The sequence below is a fragment of the Macrotis lagotis genome, chromosome 5 (genome assembly GCF_037893015.1).
Source record: "Macrotis lagotis isolate mMagLag1 chromosome 5, bilby.v1.9.chrom.fasta, whole genome shotgun sequence".
Classification (NCBI taxonomy): Eukaryota; Metazoa; Chordata; class Mammalia; order Peramelemorphia; family Peramelidae; genus Macrotis; species Macrotis lagotis.
Window position 1 is genome coordinate 185,710,490 of NC_133662.1, and position 21,823 is coordinate 185,732,312.

The 21,823-nt window shown below is 36.9% G+C and overlaps 1 protein-coding gene across 12 annotated transcripts in view; it reads left to right on the top strand.

The window, feature by feature from the left end:
* The first annotated feature begins 12,116 nt into the window (after window positions 1-12,116).
* The window catches only part of CEP43 (centrosomal protein 43), a 60,993-nt gene continuing 51,286 nt past the window's right edge, over window positions 12,117-21,823 (top strand). For 8 of the 12 annotated variants that reach the window (XR_012468603.1, XR_012468606.1, XR_012468602.1 and 5 more), the window contains exons 1-5: window positions 12,727-13,174; window positions 14,509-14,562; window positions 16,237-16,291; window positions 16,415-16,453; window positions 17,160-17,248. Coding sequence is in view for 6 of the 12 variants with exons in the window: in XM_074188022.1 (XP_074044123.1) it covers window positions 12,890-13,174; window positions 14,509-14,562; window positions 16,237-16,291; window positions 16,415-16,453; window positions 17,160-17,248 (522 nt within the window). In the remaining 6 variants the exon portion in view is untranslated. Of the gene's footprint in view, window positions 12,529-12,726; window positions 13,175-14,508; window positions 14,563-16,236; window positions 16,292-16,414; window positions 16,454-17,159; window positions 17,249-21,823 lie in introns of those variants that run through there. The other 4 variants (XR_012468607.1, XM_074188026.1, XM_074188025.1 and 1 more) reach the window with 4 other exon arrangements.

The following is a 21,823-nucleotide window of genomic DNA, read 5'->3' on the forward strand; positions in this document are numbered from 1 at the left end:
AAGATCTAGTAAGATAATAAAAATTAAGTACTTTGTAAATCTTAAAAAACTGTATAAATGTGAGTTATTAAATTGGTTGTTTAGAATAGGTATGCATTTTCTTGGAAACAATGAAGGCAGGTTAGGTGCTCAATTGGGCTCTCAGAAATACACACTATCTAGGAACATGAAAGGAGCTAAGGGACCATCTAGATTAATTCATCCTGAAGAAAGATATCTTCTACTTTATGCTTGACAAATGGTCCTTTAACCTCTGATTAAAGACCTTTAAAGAGGAGAAATCTATTACTTCCTAAACTATTAATTCCTTGAAGTTTGGACAGTTCTAATGGTCTTCTCTTTTTGAAATCCAGGCTTAGCAAGGACTTGGCCTAAAGTTGTACTTAATAAAATGTTTACTGATCTACTATTGTTATTCAATCATTTCAGTAATATCTGACTCTTCATGAATCTATTTTGGGTTTTCTTGACAAAGATACTGAAGTTGTTTGCAAATTTTTTCACCAATTGGTTGATTACATAAGATTAAAATCTGCCTCTACACCTTCCTCCCAAGCACTCTTTTTTTTCTGTCCATTAAGGCAAAGTAGAATAATCCAAATTCATCTTCTTTTGTGATAGTTCTTCATATATTTGAAGACAGGTATCATGACTCTTCCTGCCTCCAAGCCTCTTCTTGAGGGCAAGCATCGCTAGTTCATCAATATATTTTCTCATGATATTTTTTCATAGCCCTCTTAACATTCTGGTTGCCAGTTTTTAGACTTTAATTTGTCTATGCTTTTCTTTTCTTTTCTTTTTGCAAAGTAATGGGATTAAGTGGCTTGCCCAAGGCCACACAGCTACATAATTATTAAGTGTCTGAGGCCAGATTTGAACTCAGGTAGTCCTGATTCCAGGGCCAGTGCTCTATCCACTGCGCCACCTAGCCGCCCCTTATGCTTTTCTTAAGATGTGGTTTGGAAATAAACACAATAATTCATAAATGATTCATAGGAAGAAAGTAAAGAATGGAATTATTGCATTTCTTATCATGCACACTATGCTTCTCAGTTGGTTCTTGTCCTTTGTTATTGAAGAGACCAAAATGGCATCACTATGTTAGAGACAAGTTGCAGTGTGTCCAACTGTGGTGGATCAGATCAATACTGGCTTGGAATGCTCTACCACAGGTCAGGCAGAAATAGACCATGTGAACACCTGGAGTGATTATTCTAAACTTACACATTTCATGTTTCCTTTGAACTATTTCAATTCTGCCCCACTCATAATATACAGCATCCTCTCTGATGATGGCACACTATGTTGGGTGGTCCTATGCCAGTGTCTTCCATGCTGCACAATCTATCCCACAGTTCTTAAGAGAGACTTTCACAATGAACCGGTATCAATTCTGAGTAAAGATTACCATTAGGAGATTTTTGCCTGTCATGTGCTACTACTGACATACTGAGATTACAGGTCAGAAAATCCCCATATATTTTTCGAAGGAAATTTTTGCCTTGTTATTTTCCCCTAATTCTATAGTTGTGAGGCTGTTTCTGATCCTATGGATAGAACATGGTAACTGCCCTATTAAAGTACATTGTATGTGATTTGACTCATTATTGTTAGCATGGCAACATTTTTCTGGATACAGGTTTTATCATTTATTAAGTTTGTTACCCACATGGGTTTATGCTGTCTGAAACCTTGGCAAGTATGCTAATTATGCCATCATCCATATATATAACTGATTAATTGAATGGATTGCTCAGGTCCAAGGACAAATCTTAGGTACTCTAGTTTTGACTCCTTCCAGGTTAACATGGATCCATTAATGAGTCTACTCATGGGCTCACTTATTTAATTATTTCCATAGCACCCTTAACTATACCCTCACTTAGTCTTTTTCCATCTGGATCACAAATTTGAGAGAGACTATTGTAGGTTTTTGCTGATTTGCTGAATTTTAAGTACACACTATCTACAATTTTCCCTTGATCTATATTGATTTAGTTACCCTGTCTGGGGAAAAGAAAAAAAGCAGAAATGAGGTTAGTCTTCCATAAACAGATTCCTCAGTTCTTTCTCAAGTGGATATCAAGGCTCAACATGAACATCAAGGACTCATCATGTGTTCTTTGGCACTGTCTTGGATTTTAGTATTGCTGAAAATAGGTAACTTCAAAGTGATTTTCCCAGAGCCACAGTTAATTAGCGTCTGAAGTAGGATTAGAAATCAAATCTTCCTATTTTTGTACAATACTCTATCCACTATATTATCTATTTGCCTAAATGGAAAAACAAAACAATGCCAAATGTAAATAAAGACTTTTAGAGGCACCTGGCAGCTAGAGAGGGTTGCTACTAATTCTTTTCCAGGGAATGAAGATTTACTGAAGTGGAAGAACAGAGGCAATTCCAGTAAAGAAAAAAAAACATTTAACTGTTGCTACAAATTAAAAAAAAAGCTTGTCAATGCATAAGGCAATACAAAAATTATTATTTTTAGAATATTGGGGAAAAAGATTATTTTCACTGATGAAACTTACCTTTTTAATTTAAGCTTATATCAAAACTTGTCAGAAGTCCAGCCTACTAGATAAAATTTGGGTATCTTCATTAGTCAAAAAACATCTATCACCAAAAAATGTTTTGAGGATGCTTTAGTTCTAGTAGGTCTGAAAGTCTTGTCTTATTAAAGGAATTATGAACACACACACATACTTACATACTTATACTGAAATATTGAGAATTGTTTCAGTACAACAAATTCCCAAATGGAGATGGAATGCCATAACAAGGCTTCACATCATACTATGTCATGAAAGATTTAGAAATGTATCCAAAAGATAGATATAAATATGCTTCAGTGTCCTGGGAACTCATATGATTTAAATCCCATTGGAAACCTCAACTGTGACCTCAATGCCAAATTATGCAAAACAAGTATTTGAAGCAAGAGGAATATTAATTTCATATTGTAGCTTTTTGAAAATTTATATTTATTTTACTTTGTCCTAAATAATTCCTATACCACTATATATCCATCCTATAAGATTTACTAATTAGTGCATCTTTCCTCCACAAAAGATCTAAAGTGATATCTATACTGAGTGTCCCTAATATCTCAGTGCAGTTTTAAGTTATCAGTAGGTTAATAATTATTAATCTATTATTAAGCTTAATAAGCAATTAGTAATTTGATAGCTTAAAACTACTCAGATATTTGGGATTTGATTATCTCATTTTAGTACCTTTGTGGACAAAGATGCATTATCATCTCAGGCTGTCTAAGGTAGGGTAGGACCAAGGAGTATAGGGAGCCAGATTAGTCCCTAAAATGGAAGGAGAGATAATATGAAGATGAAAATGCAATTTTGCTAGAATAAGTGGGAAATTGCCCTCCTACTCTCTTTCTCTTTATTCTCTATTGCTCTTGGTTCTACATATCTAGTCTTAAATTAGTTTTGGGGCAGATTTTTAACTTGGAATCTATAAATATTCTTTTCAATTTTGATAACTTGATTTTAATATAATTGGTTTTTATCATCTTATATGGTTTATTTTATACATTTAAAAATATTATTCAGAAAAAGAGTCTAGTCTTTACCAGACGCCAGAGGGGTTTCACGATACAAAAAAGTAAGGAAATTTAAAAGTGAGGTGAGTGATTGAGGAAAAGGGAAAGAAGGAGAAAAGGAGGAAATTTTGAATAGTATTCTTTTTAAGTGGCTTTTCCTGGTTAAAAGAAGTACATAGATTCATATTTTCTATTACAAGCAGCACCATACTTCTAAGCTAAGCACATGAGTTGCTGTGTAAACAATGACTAAAAATACTAGCAGTTTTTACTTTCTAGGTTTCTTAGCCTGCTCTTATAGCTGTTGGATGTCTATGTTTCTTAGAAATGAGCCTAGCAACAAGGAAAATAAATGTAATAGCCGAGAGCTGGTGGTGTGGTGAGAAGTCCATTGACTTCACATTCAGAGACCCTAAGACTATTCTGGGTCTGCAACATGTGTCCTGAGTGACTCTGAGCAAGCCCTCTTAGTTTCATTCTAGTTTCCTTTAATATAAACTGGGGTGGGGGTAGGGGGCAGGGAAATGAGAAGGGAGGAAATTGGATTTGATGATTTCAAGTCATAAATAGTTTTGTTTTCTAAATTGGAGAATTAAAAATCTGTTTATATCCATCTCTAGAGTTTGGAATTTATATCTTTGAGTCATAATATTCTATTCTGCCTTTACCCTCTTTCCTTTAAACTGCTGCTGAGGTAGGGAGAGCAAGGGATCTTGATGGAAGATTCCTCTTTGAAGAAATGTGAGGGGTTAAAGGATTCTTTTTATATGTTCCAACTTATAATGGAACAAGGCAAGGGCTCCAAAGATTCCTATTCAAAGAAATGTGAGGAACTGATGGGATCTTTTATATATTTCCATTGATAGGGATGGGGCAAGAGCCCCAAAGTTTCTTATGTGAAGAAATGTGAGGGAATTCTTTTATATATTCCAAATGATAAGGGGATGAGGCAAGGTGAGTGTATATATATATATATATATATATATATATATATATATAATTTATATATTTTATAGATGCATATTTATACACATACATATATAAAAACACTAAAGGTTTGCCATTTATTCAATACAATAAACAAATTCTGAGCTCCTAAGTAAAAGATTTCTTGCCCTTTGTTAATAGCAAAATGTAGCTCAATTAAACAAAATTGAGTAAATGCTTAACAAGTGTCAATTATATATGAAGAACTGTACTTGGTAATGGTAACACAAAGATAAAAGTGACACAATCCTTTCTTCCAAGAGCTACATTCAACTGGATAGATATGACATATACAGTTAAGAACAATGCAGAGCTGGAAATGAAAAGCAAAGGCAAAATCTAGATAAAGTGGTCTAGGGATATTAGAAGGAGAAAGCTCCCAGATTTGGAATTCTAGAAGTCTATGTGGAGTCACTCTTGAAGGGGGAGGAGAAATCTGAGAGGTGGAAATGAGTATTCCCAGGTATTCCAGGGGAGTGACTTGTGAGAATGTAGGGAAGCAGGAGATGGAATGTTGAATTTATCAGAGACAAACTGTGGAAGACCTTGGAAAGGTTTTCAACAATACTGTAGAGTGACATTGTAAGACATGGGACTTCAGGGGATAATTTTGGAAATTCTATAAAGGTTAGATTGAATAAGGAGTTGCGTGAGGTAAGAAGACTAAATAGGAGGCTATTCCAACAATCCAACAATAGGAGGGAAGAAAAGGAATTAGTAGTTATTAAATAGGCACTGGCCAAGCAGTGAGGTTTTACAAATATAATCCCATTTCATCCTCATAACAGCCCTGTGAGGTGGAGGTTATTATCACCCCCCATTTTACAGTTGAGAGAAATGAGGCAGACAAAACTAAAGTGATTGTTCAGGATCACATAGCGAGTAAATATCTGAGGCTGGATTTGAACTCAGGAATTCCAGACTCCAGACCCAGGATACTCTGTGTAACAGATGGCTACTTGGTTTTTAAAGGACCAGTGGGAGTCTGAATTTCTGTTGTGGCAATGTAAGTGGAGAGAACATGAGAAGCAGTGAGAGAACTCAATGGACTAGTGTGGCACTTGAAGGATACAGGCAGACTAGGCAGAGGGAAGAAGCACAGAAGACTGAGCTAAGTTCTTGGGGTCCTCCTTTTACTCTTCTCCTTTTCTAGAAGCTTGGCAGGGCAATTTGTATAATTGGACTCAGTTGTCCTGAAGGACAGAGGCAGTAAAGCAAATTAAAAACAAGGGTTTTATTTTTTTTAAATCACTGCCACCATTATCTTCCCTCAACATTCCCATGCTAGTGGGCTCCTTTAAGCACAGAAACGAAAAAGTTACACCTGGATCAACTCTAATCTTCATGTTGACATAATCTGTGAATTCTCAGAATCAAGGAGCTATTCAAGTTTGGCAAAGTATATTCCATTATATTCACATATCATAATTTGATTTGCCATTCCCAATTCATTGGATACACGAACTGTTTCCAGGTTAGTTTTTGTTTTACTGGGAGGTGGGGAGGGAGTTATTTGTATAATAATGCTGTACCTCTTTTTATAAAGTTTATCACCCTTTGTTCTTCAGTTTTTACATAAACTTAAAGCTGGAAGGATTCAAGGTCTTCTAGCTCAAACAACCTCATTTTACAAAAGAGAAAAAATGTAAAATAATTTTGCAAATTTGGATAGCTGATACATTTTACCTTATGACAAAGTATGACTTGACGGTATTTAGTAACATGGGTAGAAAATGAAAAGACTTCCAAATAGGTTAATATCAATCCTGGATTATAGCTGTTGGATGTCTATGTTTCTTAGAAATGAGCCTAGCAACAAGGAAAATAAATGTAATAGCCGAGAGCTGGTGGTGTGGTGAGAAGTCAATTGACTTCACATTCAGAGACCCTAAGACTATTCTGGGTCTGCAGCATGTGTCCTGAGTGACCCTGAGCAAGCCCTCTTAGTTTCATTCTAGTTTCCTTTAATATAAACTGGGGTGGGGGTAGGGGACAGGAAATGAGAAGGGAGGAAATTGGATTTGATGATTTCAAGTCATAAATAGTTTTGTTTTCTAAATTGGAGACACCATCAAAGTATTTAAAGTATTTAAATTTTTTTTAATTTAACTCACCAAAAGTAGTAAACTAATTGGGATTTAAATCTAAGTTCATACTTCCAGACATTACCACAGAATCATAGAATATAAGGCATGGAAGAGAGCTGAAAGGTAATTTGGGATAACCTCTTTCATTTTACAGGAACAATTTAGTTCAAAGATTTATTAATTGCCTAATATGTGCAGGGTAATGGAAAAAATAGCTGCTCTCAAGAAATTTATATTCTTCAGGGGCAGGGGGCAGGGAGGGTAGAGTATCATATTTAAACAAGTAAATTCAAAGTAATTTCAAGTCAACAGGCATTGTTTATCTTTCCATCTAGAAGAAGACCATGACATCGGGGTGGTGATGCCATGTCAAGTGAATGAATTGGATCTGAGTGAGGGGGCTGTGCTAAGTCACCAGTCTCACTGTCTCCTCCAGAAGTTTCTGTGTCCAGCGGCCAGATATGGATCAGGACGATTGGAGATGGCCTTGGATGCAGTGGGAGACCTTGGCCTTTAACAGCTCTGAGATCACCAAAGACCATATATAGTAATGGTACCTGAGTTGTACTTTGAAGAAAGCTAGAGATTCCAAAAGACAGAGAGGAGGAAATGCTTTCCAGACAAAGGGTACAACCTGAGTGTAGACTTGTTGGAAAATGGAAAATTTTATATGTCAATTTTAGTTGAACAGAAAATATTTGAGAGGGAGTAATATGAAAAAATAACCTGAAAGGTAGCCAAGAACCTGTTCTTTCTAGTGTTGTTTAACTCTAACAGTTAAGGAATCTTAGACTGGTCATGAGAATCTTGGAAAAAACCAGGTCAAAACCAAGGGTTTCTAGGATTTGAATTTTTTTTTTTGAAGTAGTCAGGGCCAAGTGACTTGTCCAGGTTCACACATCTAGTAAGCATCTGAGGTTGGATTTTAATGTCAATCCTCCTGACTCTTGGGTTGATGCTCTATCCACTTATCTACTTAGCTATCCTAAGACTCTTTTTTTTTAGGTTTTTTCTAGGCAATGGGGTTAAGTGGCTTGCCCAAGGCCACACAGCTAGGTAATTATTAAGTGTCTGAGGCAGGATTTGAACTCAGGTACTCCTGACTCTAGGGCCAGTGCTTTATCCACTGTGCCACCTAGCTGCCCCCGTCCTTGGACTCTTAATGGGGATTCACATTTATAGTCTCACAACCACAATGATCAAGCATTACTCTTGCCATTACTGGCACTCAGAAGGGTTGAGTGAATTATCCAGGGTCACACAACTCCTAAGTGGTAGATGATTACTAGTCTTCTAAGTACATAGCCAAGCTGTGTACCTTAGTACCTTGGAATGATATTTAATGTGGTTTGGTCCAGGTCTCATACAACACTGGTCTGATTCTGTCAGCATAAAGGATAAGGAACAGGACTGAGAATTCAATTGAACAGTCACTGACCTTCTCTTCTCCCCTACGCTCAGTCTGCCATATAATTCATTGAAGATGCAAAATCCAATTGTTACCAGTTATAATGAGTCAGATTATTAAGTCACAAAATCATTTATTTAGGCATTTATTAATGTATTAAGCACTGGGAATACAAAGAAAATAATGTAATGGGAAAGATGGATAGAAAGGGATACATGTAAGATTAGTAATGATAATATGATTTGTATAATGCTTACTTACAATGGGTCAGATGCTTTTTAATTTCATTTGATTCTTGAAATGACTCTCAGAGATAGGCTCTATTATTATCCTTCCCATTTTACAGATGAGGAAACTGAGGCAAACAAAAGTTAAGTGACTTACTCAGGGTCACACAGCTAGTAAATGTCTGAGGATGAATTTGAACTCAGGACTTCCTAAATATAGAGAGGTAGAAGGTAATTTTAAAGGGGAAGACCCTAACATCTATATGTGGGGGGTGGCTACAGGAAAGATATTCTGGAAGAGATGGCATTAAAGAAAGTTTAGGGTTTCTCAGAGGTTGAGTTTGGAAAGTAAATTATTCCAGGTCTGGGGGTCAAAGGAATGGAGAATGGAGATGGCACTTTATGTGTGAAAAGCAGCAAGTAGAACTGTATGGAGGGACTATAGCCAGAGAATGAAGTAATAGGTTAAAAACAAAACAAAACAAAATGACACCTAGAAAGATAGAAAGGGGTCTAGTTAAGAGCCTTATAGTTGATCTTATAGATAATAGGGCGCCATTGCAGTTTATTGAGGGAGAGGGGTAACATGGTAAGACCTATGCTTTAGGAAAATTACCTTAGCAATTGTGTGGATGGATGAGATTGGGGAAAGGCTTGAGGCAGGGGTCTAATTAGAAGGCTATTTATTCCTGTCTCCCACCCCCAGCCCTCTTTCATTTGTGCTTTGGGGATAACTACATTTTCACTTGACTTTACAAAGTCCTGCTTAAAAAAAAGTTTTGTGATAATTTAGGTGTTACAGAAACGTGGGTTCTTAAGATTATTATACCTAAAATCACTATTTTTCTTCTCTCAATTGTCTAGAAAAATAGTTTCACACAACTCATCGGTTCTATTATGGCTGTTTCCTCTCTGTTCTTGAAGAGGACCTTGACATAGGAGAGGTGATGCTGTGACATGCATGTGAAAAGGATTTAAGCGAGGGAGCACTGTACAAAGTCACCAGTCTCACTTTTCCAGAGCTGTGTGAATCCAGGGGCCAGATTTAGATTAGTGTGACTGGAGATGGCCAGGGATGCAGCAGGAGACCTTTGGCCGTTTTGAGCTAGAGCTTGAACAGGTTTCAGTTTGACTGAGGTAACACCCATTCAGTGATTAAGGCTAGGTAAGAAAGACAGGAGGCCAAGAATGGCCACTTTTACCTAGTCAAAAAAAATCAATCTGGTAAGGAAAGACCATGGTTTCTGGCCAAAAAAGAAACACTTGCTACTTGGTTGGTTGGTTCTTGTCCTTCATTATTGAAGACCAAAACATCATTATGTTTGAGACAAGTTAGTAATTCTTAATGTTTCTGATCAGACCAATATGAGCTCAGAATGCTCTGCTACAGGTGTAACACAAATAATTCAAGATAACACCTGGTGTGGGTACGCTAAACTTGCACAACTCATTTACTCTGAGCCAATGAGGACCCAAACAATGACTAAGTTGGGCTTGGCCTGGAACCTATTGTTGGCCAATAGAGGAGAGCCAGAGTGATTTGGACTCTGTAAACCTCAAGCTCTCTTACAGATTTCAGGGATCAAAGCTTACAATCCTTTGGGTAGAGCACCTGCAGGTAAGGGGCAAATCAGTCTCCCTGCAGGCCTGAGTTTCCTGAGTTTCCGCACAAGATGATATATAAGCTAACCAAAGCATTAACGTGAAAAGACAATATTTTGGAAGGCTTTATAATAAGCATCACTATTATAAATTATGTAATACATTATAAAATAATAATAATTTATGATAACATAACAAATCTAAATCATAGTTTTGTAAAGTTGAACGAATCCTGGATTTGAAAGCTAGGATCTAAGTCCCATGGATGGGGCCTGGCCTGGGGCAGTTCAGTTATACTGTCTTTTATTTTCCTCAGTTGTTAAATGAGGGATGAGGGTTAGAGGAGGTTAGAGATTCTCAAATCGTGATCCAGGGGTCCCTAGACCCTCTCAGGAGACCATGATGTCAAAACTCTTTTAGAAATGATACTGAGGGGTGGCTAGGTGGCATAGTGGATAAAGCACCGGCCTTGGAGTCAGGAGTACCTGGATTCAAATTCAGTCTCAGACACTTAATAATTACCTAGTTGTGTGGCCTTGGGCAAGCCACTTAACCCCATTTGCCTTGCAAAAAACCTAATTTTAAAAAAAAGAAATGATACTGAGACTTTTATTTCTACTTAATCTTTTTTTTTGTTTGTTTTTGTAAGGCAACAGGGTTAAGTTGGTTGCCCAAGGCCACACAGCTAGGTAATTATTGTTTGAGGCAGCATTCGAACTCAGGTACTCCTGACTCATGTTCTAACTACTGTGCCATTTAGCTGCCCCTCTACTTAGATTTTGTTGTTGTTCCTTTGTATCTGACTTTCCATGGCCCTGTTTGGTTGTTTTCTTGGCAGAGAAAATAAGGCAGGTTTGCCATTTCCTTCTTCAGCTCATTTCTACAGATGAGGAAACTGGGTTAAGAGGCTTGCCCAGCTAATATGTGTCTGAGGCTGCATTTGAACTCACACAGGGGAGTCTTCCACTTCAATACCTAGTGCCCCTACTGATAAGGGAGAATCCAGGTAAAAAAAAAACCTCTTTATTATAATTTATACAATTGCATATAATTACATGTATAATTTTATTATATATGCAATAGTGTATGCTATATTTACACAACATAATTTTACATATATACATACATTTACAAACACAATTTATATATAATTTTATGATAGTATGTTAAAATGCATTGTATATAACTATATAGAAATCATGCATAATTTACACATAATTATGTTTTCTGATTCATGCTTTTATATAATTTTTATCTATATCCAAATATGCATATTTTATATAAAATTTTATTATATAAACTACAGCATCTAAGTTCACATGTAAGTTATATATATCATAAATAAATTATAAATAATTTTATCTATATCCAAATATGCATATTTTATATAAAATTTTTATTATATAGGTTAGCTACAGCATCTAAGTTCATATGTAAATGATATATAATAAATAAATAAATTATAATTTAATCTATATACAAATATGCATTTTTATATTTTTTATTATATAGGTTAGCTACAGCATCTAAGTTCACATGTAAATTATATATATCACAAATAAATCATAAATAAAAGTATCATATAAATGATATGTAATATAAATATGTAATCCATTTATTATAGCTAGTATACATAATAGATGTAATTATGTATATTTTAAATATAATAAGCTCCTTTTGTACCTAATTTACACATAATTCAAATTAGAACGAACACGTTTCAATATTTTTAATAGCGCAAAGGGGTTCTGAGACCAAAAAGTCTGAAACTATTTCTAAGATTCCCTATAGCTCTAAATCCTAAAATGGCTAAAATTCTACAATTCTAAATAATCCTGTGAGTCTAACATTTGTTAGCTAAGGGGGAGTCAAGAGACTGTTCTGACTGGCAGATCGTCTAACCTTCTGTAAATGAGAGAACGTGAGATGTAAAAAAAACATTCTAAAGGGGAAAAAATAGCGAAAAAATATTCTTTTACACATACATGAACTAGAAAATAAAACTAATCTAGCATTTCCATTCGTTATCAAGGAGGTAATATGCCATTTAGGGTAACTGGTTAATAGTTACTGAACGTGAGTAAAAAAAAAAAAGCAAAGGGGCAAAAAAGTGAACTCGGCATGTTGTTGGGGAGGCAGCAGGATGCTGAGCACCTGCAGGGCAGAGCGGCGGCGCACGCGCACTGCGAGGAGCCGCGCAGAGCCCGGGCCGGGAAGGCTTCCAGGGCCCTGCAGGTGCCGGCGGCTCGGGACCACCCGGCGCTTCCTGCCCGCGCCTGCGCGCCTGCCTCCGCTCGCGGGGGGGGGGGGGGCGGACTGGTTCCGGGCCGCTCATTCCGCATCGAACCGGGCCGGGCGCCCCGCCGCCCCCGGAAACACGGGACCCCGCCCCGCCCCGCCCCGGCGCGTCGCGGCCGGCCGGGGGCGGGGCCGAGCCTCATCCGGCGCCGCCCCTCCTCGTCGCCTCTCGTCGAATCAGCGGCGGCCGTCGGGCCGTTAGCGCGGTTTGGGCGGTTGTCTTGGAGAAGCAAGATGGCGGCGGCGACGGCGGCCGCGGCGGCAGCGGCAGCGGCGGCGGCGGAGGAGGACACGGAGCTGCGGGACCTGCTGGTGCAGACGCTGGAGAACACCGGGGTGCTCAACAGGATCAAGGTCGGGCGGCCGGGCCGGGGGCGGGCGCGGGCGCCTCGCCGGGGCCTGGGCGCCCGACTCGGCGCGGCCCGCGAGCCCCGGGTGCCCCGGGTGCCCCGGGCCGGCGGCGGAGGGAGCCGCGTGCGGGCGGCGCGGCCTGAGCTCACAATGGAGCTTCCTCCGCCGCCCCGCGTCGCTAGTGCGGCTGGCACCCGCCGCGGACCCCCCCCCGCCCCCGGGGCCGCCGGCCGGCGTGGCGCCCGCGGGGTGGGCAGCCTGCGGCTCCCATGCCATCCCCGGCTTGCCCTGCTGGCCTGGGGGGCGGGATGGGACAGTCGCCCCCCCAGCCTCTGCCGGAGTTTCTGACACGCCCCACGGATAAATGCCGGGGATCTTAGCATCCGGGAGGGACCCCGAGAGGTCTTGTGTAGCTTCAGAGGAGGCGAGGAAGCAGCTGTCGGGGCGCAGCCCCTGCCCCGGAGGGCCCCCAGGGTCACCTGCGGGAGCGCAGCCTGGCGCCAGCCCGCATGAACTTGGCCGCAGCCAGCAGCAGCCGGAAGTGGCTTCCCCCAGAGTTGTCAAAAACCAACCTTGGGATGGCTCTGGCTCTGCGATTAATAGGAACACTGCTTTTACCTGTAGCTTTACGCCATGGAGTCTACTATTGGTAGAAAGCAGCTTTTACTTGTAGCTTTATACCATAGAGTCTACTATTGGTAGAAAACAGCTTTTACTTGTAGCTTTACACCATAGAGTCTAAAATTAGTAGAAAACAGCTTTTACTTGTAGTTTTACACCATGGAGTCTACTATTGGTAGAAAACAGCTTTTACTTGTAGCTTTACACCATAGAGTCTACTATTGGTAGAAAACAGCTTTTACTTGTAGCTTTATACCATAGAGTCTACTATTGGTAGAAAAACAGCTTTTATTTGTAGCTTTACACCATAGAGTCTAAAATTAGTAGAAAAACAGCTTTTATTTGTAGCTTTACACCATAGAGTCTACTATTGGTAGAAAACAGCTTTTACTTGTATCTTTATACCATAGAGTCTAAAATTAGTAGAAAAACAGCTTTTATTTGTAGCTTTACACCATAGAGTCTACTATTGGTAGAAAACGGCTTTTACTTGTAGTTTTACACCATGGAGTCTACTATTGGTAGAAAACTGCTTTTACTTGTATCTTTATACTATAGAGTCTAAAATTAGTAGAAAAACAGCTTTTATTTGTAGCTTTACACCATAGAGTCTACTATTGGTAGAAAACGGCTTTTACTTGTAGTTTTACACCATGGAGTCTACTATTGGTAGAAAAACAGCTTTTACTTGTAGCTTTACACCATAGAGTCTACTATTGGTAGAAAACGGCTTTTACTTGTAGTTTTACACCATAGAGTCTACTATTGGTAGAAAACTGCTTTTACTTGTAGCTTTACACCATAGAGTCTACTATTGGTAGAAAACGGCTTTTACTTGTATCTTTATACCATAGAGTCTAAAATTAGTAGAAAAACAGCTTTTATTTGTAGCTTTACACCATAGAGTCTACTATTGGTAGAAAACAGCTTTTACTTGTAGTTTTACACCATGGAGTCTACTATTGGTAGAAAAACAGCTTTTACTTGAAGCTTTCTATAGTGAACATTTCACCATTACATCTTGAATAGGTCTTGTAGTCTAACCCCATTCTTCTTTTTGTTGTTGGGTCCTAAAGAGGTTAATATGACTTGAACAAGCTTAGTCATAGAACTGAGATGGGATTTTAGGTGGTTTTATTAATTTTTGCCAGGGGGTTGTTAAGACAGATTTCTACTTTATTTGCACTTTACCCTGGAACATTTATGCTTTTCTGTTTTGAGTAAAGTAGTACCTATAGAATAAGTATTTAGGTGAAGTTAGCTAGCTGACATTTTTTTAAAAAATTCTGATTGAACGGTATGTCTATCTTAAACTGTCAGAAAAATCTTTTTTTGAACGCCTTCTTTCTAAAAATTTTCTAGGCTGAACTACGGGCAGCTGTGTTTTTAGCACTTGAAGAACAAGAAAAAATAGAGGTATGCAAATAGAATTTTAAAATCTTTATTGTATCTTTTTAATATTTCAGTAAAATGGCTTAGGAAAATTCATATCCTTTTTTTCTGTTGATCTATACTGTGACGTAGCTAGTTTTCTTTAAATAGACATTAGAGGGAGAAAAACATTCCTTTTGAGGGATATTTCTGTACTTTGGATCAACAAGATAGAGGTATTTCAGTTGGACAGCAACTGGTCTTAGAGTCAGAAAGATCTGAATTCAAATCAGATACATGGGGGTGGGTGCTAGCACCTTTCTGCAGTAGACAGGGGAAATTAAGAAGTAAAGATTTTCATTGAATCTTATTTGATTTCAATATAAGTTGATCTCAGTATAGACAATCTGAAAGTAATCACCTAAGCCCTGGAGCAGGATGTCTGAGCCTTGATGTCCCCATGCCTCTGCACAAGTCATCTCCACTGACTGGCATGTACTTACTCCTTATCTCCAACCTTTGCCTCTCATGGTAGGCAATTTATTAAATGACTTATTAGTAGTATTATGTGAAGCCATTTGGTCTCAATGTTTTTGAATTTTTCTGTCATTTAAAAAATCATACCCTTGATTCCAAATTTGTTCCTAAAGCAAAAGTTCTATCTACAGAAAATATAGTTAATATATTAGTATAGTTAATACATATAGTTATAATATATAATATATATAATATATATAGTTATATATAGTTAATATATTAATATATTAATATAGTTAAATATAGTTTCTTCCCCTTAGGTCAATCATTAAGTATTGGGTTGTATTCTTTAGTTTTAAAAAATCTTTTACTTTAAATCATGGGATCTTAAGCTTTTTTTCTGTTATGAAATCCTTTGGTAGTCTGATGAAGCCTGTGAACCTCTTTGGATTCCCTTTTTAAAAGAGTTTTCTTTTAATGCACAAAAGTACATAAAAATATACCAATTTATTGAGATATAACTATCAAAATATTTTTTAAATGTTTACAAATCACAGGGTAAGAGCTTTGCTTTAAATGGTATAAATGTTAAAGCTAAAATAAATGTATTTTCAATTAGTCCTCTCTGAATAGTGAATTTTAAGGTTGGATAATTAGCACAAAAGTCAAATTTCTGAGAGTAGTTGAAAGATAGGACTTGAGTACAATAAGCTAGATTTATTTATTTATAAAGTAAATCTTCTAATTTAGTTTCAAACGTCTTGAAGCATCCCAAAACTCTTCAATACTTTCAAACACATCTAATCTTTTAAAATAAATTCATAATTTTTTTTTAAGGTTTTTGCAAGGCCATAATGGGGTTAAGCCCAAGACCACACAGCTAGTTATTAAGTGTCTGAGGCCAGATTTGAACTTGGGTACTCCTGATTCCAGGGCCAGTGCTCTATCCACTGCACCACCTAGCCACCCCATATAATTATTTATTTTAAAAAGCAAAACATAGATTAATGAAAATCTGCAAATTAATCATTTGGAGAAACCTTTGATGGACAGAATTCAGTTTTGAGGGCTAACAATAGAATTTCTCTATTGATAAAGTTTAGAATATAATGATATAATGTTAAAAATGACACTGTACTGCTTTGTGACTATGACATAGAGGTAAACTTTTACAGGTTTTGAAAGAAAATCATTTAAGACTGATATTAATTTTTGAATTTTTGAATTATTTTATTTTGATAGAACAAAACACCTTTAGTGAATGAAAGCCTGAAAAAGTTTTTAAATACTAAAGATGGTAAGTATCTTTTTTTATCTACTTTTTGGTTTTTATTTGCTTAAGCTAAATCTTCAGTTATAAATTTGGGAGATATCAAGAATTCTATTTGATATTATTTTTTTGTTTGTTTGTTTTTGCTAGGCAGTGAGATTAAGTGCTTGCCTAAGGTCACACAGCTAGGTAAGTATTATGTGTCTGAGGTCAGATTTGTTCTCAGGTCCTCCCAACTCCAGGGCTGGTTCTCTATCCGCTGTGCCACTTAGCTGCCCCCTATTTGATATTGTAAAATAAAATTATTCTGTTTCTGTTTTTAAAGATAAGTTAACAGGGAAAGTTAGATGGTTCAGAATAGAGTACTGACCCTGGAGGTTAGGAGGACCTATGTTCAAATGTGACCTCAGACACTTGACACTAGTGGTGTGATCTCCCTAGGCATCTTAACCCAGTTGCCTCGAGGGCTTCTTTCCAGGCCCCCAAAATAAATGTAGATATTATAAGAACTTTATTATAGAATCAAACCTCTTAGTTGTGTCATATAATGGAGTTTTATAGATTGTATCATCTTTGACGCTAACCATACTTACCAGGACAAGGAAACTTAATAGAGAAAGTCATTCTGACATCAAGATTGAAAATTGTGTGTGGGTAATTTAAATGTAGTTCAGAGTTAATTGTAGTTTCTTGGTGACTCATTAATATTTCTTCTGTTTTTCACATTTTAGTTTTAAGTATATTACAGGGAAATCTTTCAGAATTTTTCCTATAAACTTTGTTTTAAAAATTCAGTAACTTTATTCTCCTATAGAATGTTACCATTTCACAAAATATAGGGAAAAAGTTTTGTGAAATAATAAACGTTTGAGTCTTTTCCCATTTACTTTTGCAGGTCGTTTAGTGGCAAGTCTTGTTGCAGAATTCCTTCAGTTTTTTAATCTCGACTTCACCTTGGCCGTCTTTCAACCCGAAACTAGCACAGTAAGAATGTGAATTTGACCACTCTGATTGTGTATCATTTTTGTGACTTAAAATATGAAGTTAACTAAATATAATTAATCTCACATGTGTTTTTAATGTTCATTTTTTATTATTTGTGCAAAAGAGACAATCTGAATGGTCTGTTTCCAAGATGACTGTTCACATAAGTCAACAACTAGCCAGAAAGACTGTTTTCTACAGGGCCAAGTCATCTAGCAGTCAAGAAAGTGAATTTATTTTTATTTATTTTTTAATTTTTTTGCAAGGCAAACGGGGTTAAGTGGCTTGCCCAAGGCCACACAACTGATTATTAAGTGTTTGAGGCTGGATTTGAACTCAGGTACTCTTGACTCCAGGGCCAGTGCTCTATCCACTGCACTACCTAGCCATCCCAAGAAAATGAAATCTCAAAGAGGAGACATTTAATGTTGTACTCTACTTTGCCCCTCCCTCCATAAATGCAGGTTTCTTCATTACTTTGCACATATTAGGTAATTAAGAAATGGTACATAAGACAAGCAAGATAGCTTGGGTCTAGCTCACAGAGGTCATGAAATCCTTCATGAAAGACAATTTAATTGAGTAGTATGCAAAGAATTAATCAAAAACCAGTTATTAACCCTAACAGCAACATGAGGGTGATGATCAACTCTAATGGACCTGCTCATTCCAGTAGTGCAATAATCAGGGGCAGTTTTATGGTATCTGCATTGGAGAATACCATCTGTATCCAGAGAAGGAATTGAGTTTAAACAAAGACCAGAGACTATTACCTTCATTTTTTAAAAAAAAGTTGTCCTAAGTGCTACATAATTTTGCTATCTCTAATATTGGGGGCAATTTTAGTCAATGCATAGCATGGAAGCAGTGTAAAGATTATTATATTGCTTTCTTTGGGGGGAGGGAGGAGGGAAGGGAGGGTGGGGGGAAATTGTAAAATTCAAAATCTTACAAAAATGGTAGGTAGAAACTACTATTGTATATAATTGAAAAACATATATAATTAAAAAACACTTATTAAGCATTTGTAATGTGTGAGCAGAGTGCTAAATGATACAGTCTCTACCTTCTAAGGAGGAGTGACAACTAAGGAAGAGGAGAGTCACAGAAAAGATGAATTGATCCATAGGAGAGTCAATTAACATCCTTTCTCGAAGTAGAGGCAGTATTGAGTTGATAACTCAGCCCAAAGCAAGAGGTGGAAAGTGCCGGTGGCAGCAACTGGTTCTGAAGATCTCAAGGTTAAACCAAACAGTAACTTAGCAGAGGACAAGATGCCTGGGTACATGGTCATGGGATAGGAAAAATGGTCTCAGCTGGGCCCCCTAGAGAGTGGGGTAGGTGAGTGTGCCCTCATCTAGCACAGCAACATGGACAGAAATCAGTGTAAGGTGTGGAGGAAGGGAAGTGGAGGCTCTGAAACAGGAAACATCTTTTTAGAAGCTATAAATGGTAAGTGGGGAAGATGACAGGATAAGGGGGATAAAGGGCTTGAGAAGGAATCTGATAGAGGAGAAGGGAAAGCAGTGATCTCTGTTTGAGAATATCTAGATTTTGTCAGAATGGAGGCATTGGAGACGAAGATTTTACTTTTGTGTAAGGCAAACTCTTACTCCTTTCCAGAGCATCCTTCAGTATTAGTTGATAAAATAGTGGAGCTCTTCCAGATCAAATTAATTTTTAAAAATGGGTTTAAATTTTCACAAGTAAAAAGCAAAAAAAAATCACCAAAATTAAAAAAGGAAGGGGACAAGTTTTTTTTTTTTTTATTAGAATGCTTGTTCTGCCCCCAGTATTATTATACTTGGGAATAGACACTATTTGATTTGAACACAGTAACTGTGTTCAGTGAGTGTTATTAGAATCTCCCTTTTGAGACAGACAAGATGAATGACTTGCCCAGGATCACACAGCTTAATAAGTATCTGGGACTGGCTTTAAATTCCTGCCTTTCAGACTTGGGTGTTTTATCCACTATGCCATCTAACAGCCTCTATATAGTTGTAAAGGATCTTTCCAGAATTTTGATAGAAGGTCAGTGAAGGGAAAATAATTTGAGTTTCATTGAAATTCCTGGTCAGGGAATCATTACAGGTAGCAGTTTGTGACAGGTAAGAGAATCCTATGAAACATTGAGGACTGCCAGAGAGGAGGACTGAAACCTTTGGGTAAAGTAACAAAAGAAGAGTTGGCAGAAGACCAGGACAGCCAGACCAGTTGTATTTGAATCTTGTAGTTTGACTGGGTGCTTCAATAGTATGTAAAGTGATAACTGAACTTTGTTATTTTTGATTTGTTTTATATGATTATTTTTTTGTTTAGAATTGAAGGGTTTGTTGATTTTTGTGTCATACATGAATTTCCTTTAATTCTATTTTTATTAGCTGTGAAATCATAATAGAAATGAAGGTATTGACTTTTCTGTAATAACAAAGGACAGAAAAGAATTTTTCTTGCTTTGCTTTTAGTTTTTCTCTAGAGTTTGTTTTTTGGGGGGGGGAGGGGGATTAGTTCTGCTGCCACAAATAAATTAAACCTAGAGCAGGATAAGACATCACAGTCTATTCCTCAACTTAATTTTCAACAAGTACTAAGAGTCAAGACTGTTTACATTCAGTTACAAAAACAGCATAGTAAGCAATAAGATTGTATTTGTTTAAATTAGAGCCTGGTTAAACTATATATATATATATATATATATATATATATATATATATATATATATATATATATATATAGTTAAAACATATGGCTTAAAATATTGCTTTGACAACATTATATCATAGGAAAGAAATTTATTCCTTGTCTTTCTGATTTTGAGTGGAGCATTTGAGTTTTTGTTTTTTAAGTGAAAAATAGAAATAGAAAAAATATATTCTACTATTTTCCTAGTCAATTATTTTTTCTCATCTTCAGAACACCACTCTTTTTAAAGATCTTTTATTTCATTGATGTGGGTTTTCTCTCTCTGCTGAAAGGAGATTGCAATTTCTCTGTGCCTTAGTGGATTTAAGTCTTTATGATTCTGAGGAAAATAAACTATCATCTGGTGATCAATATTTTTAAAGTTTTCTAGACTAGTCTTATTACTAATATAGACTCTTGCCAAGTCTTTATTTGAAACCTTTTCATGTTCAGAACATTCATATAATATGACATTGCCTTCAAGAATCCAGGGTCACCTATCTGCAATTGATGGGGCCTCAATCAGTATTTTAGGAATTTCTGGTTATGGGTTATAGATTAAGTTGTTTAAAATAATAAAACCACAGAACTGAAAGGGGCAAACCATCTTCAAATGTTCCATTTGATCATTTTGATATACTACTACTGTTTCAATGAACAATATTAGCTCTTTAACTGATTCCTTTAGTTTTTATTTTATTTTTTTGGATTTAGATTCTAACCTTTGTCTTTATTTCCTTGAACACTTTTCAAATTGATGGTCTCCATAAATTTCAAATTGATACTAGTTAACATTGATTATATTTTCTATAAGAGGAGAATTGAACTCTTGTCACTATTAGTGACTTTGAGTCAGTTACCTCCCTTACTAGACTTTTTTTTTAGGATTTTGCAAGGCAATGGGGTTAAGTGGCTTGCCCAAGGCCACACAGCTAGGTAATTATTAAGTGTCTGAGACCGGATTTGAACCCAGGTACTCCTGACTCCAGGGCTGGTGCTTTATTCACTGCATCACCTAGCCGCCCCTAGACTTTTCTTTTGTAAAATAAAGGGTTCCTTCATCTAAAAAGGGAGTTTTGGGGTCATGGATCCCTTTGACAATCTGGAAAGTCTATGAAACCTTTCTTAGAATAATGTTTGATGTCTCCATTTATAATCGAAGGAAATTCTACGTTTCAGTTAGAAGTTAGTGAAAATAAAGTTAATAAATTTTCCCATCTAATTTTACAGATCCCTTGAGATACCATAAAATAGACCTCATCAGTGAGTAGCCTAGAAGAGAATGTTTTTATATGATCTAAGTGCACTTTTATACTTATTTTCTTAAATTTTCTCAGAGAAGTATTAAGACATGGTTAATCTTTTAGGGCTAACCTTAGATTTGGGGAGGTCTAGATTCATATCTGATATCTGTCACATAACTGATTGATAAGAGGCTCACTTAATCTTTCATTGAGTAAGTGAGATTAAGTTATAGATATATTGTTGATTTTCATTGACGAAATTCTATACTGGGAGTTTCCCATACAAATAGCAAAGCAGGTTTGTAATACAAAACAAAAAACAACAGTGGGTAATGAACAATGAAATGATTCGAAAGTTGGCATTATAAAAGGGAAATTAATCATCTACAAACTTAAAGTTAAGGGCTGAAATATCAAGAGTTGCTTGGAAACTGACAATTGAAAGATGAAATGACTAAGGAAATAGAGGTTCACTCCTTCAAGCTTATTGATTTATTAAGCAATGCATTCCAGTTGCCTAACAAACCAGGACCAGGCCCCTTCCTTAGCTTAACTGACATTTGAATACAGGGGAAAACAGTCCTTTCTATTTTATACTTTAAAAACAGTCATGTAAAATCAGTTAATTAAAAGAGAACAATGCAAC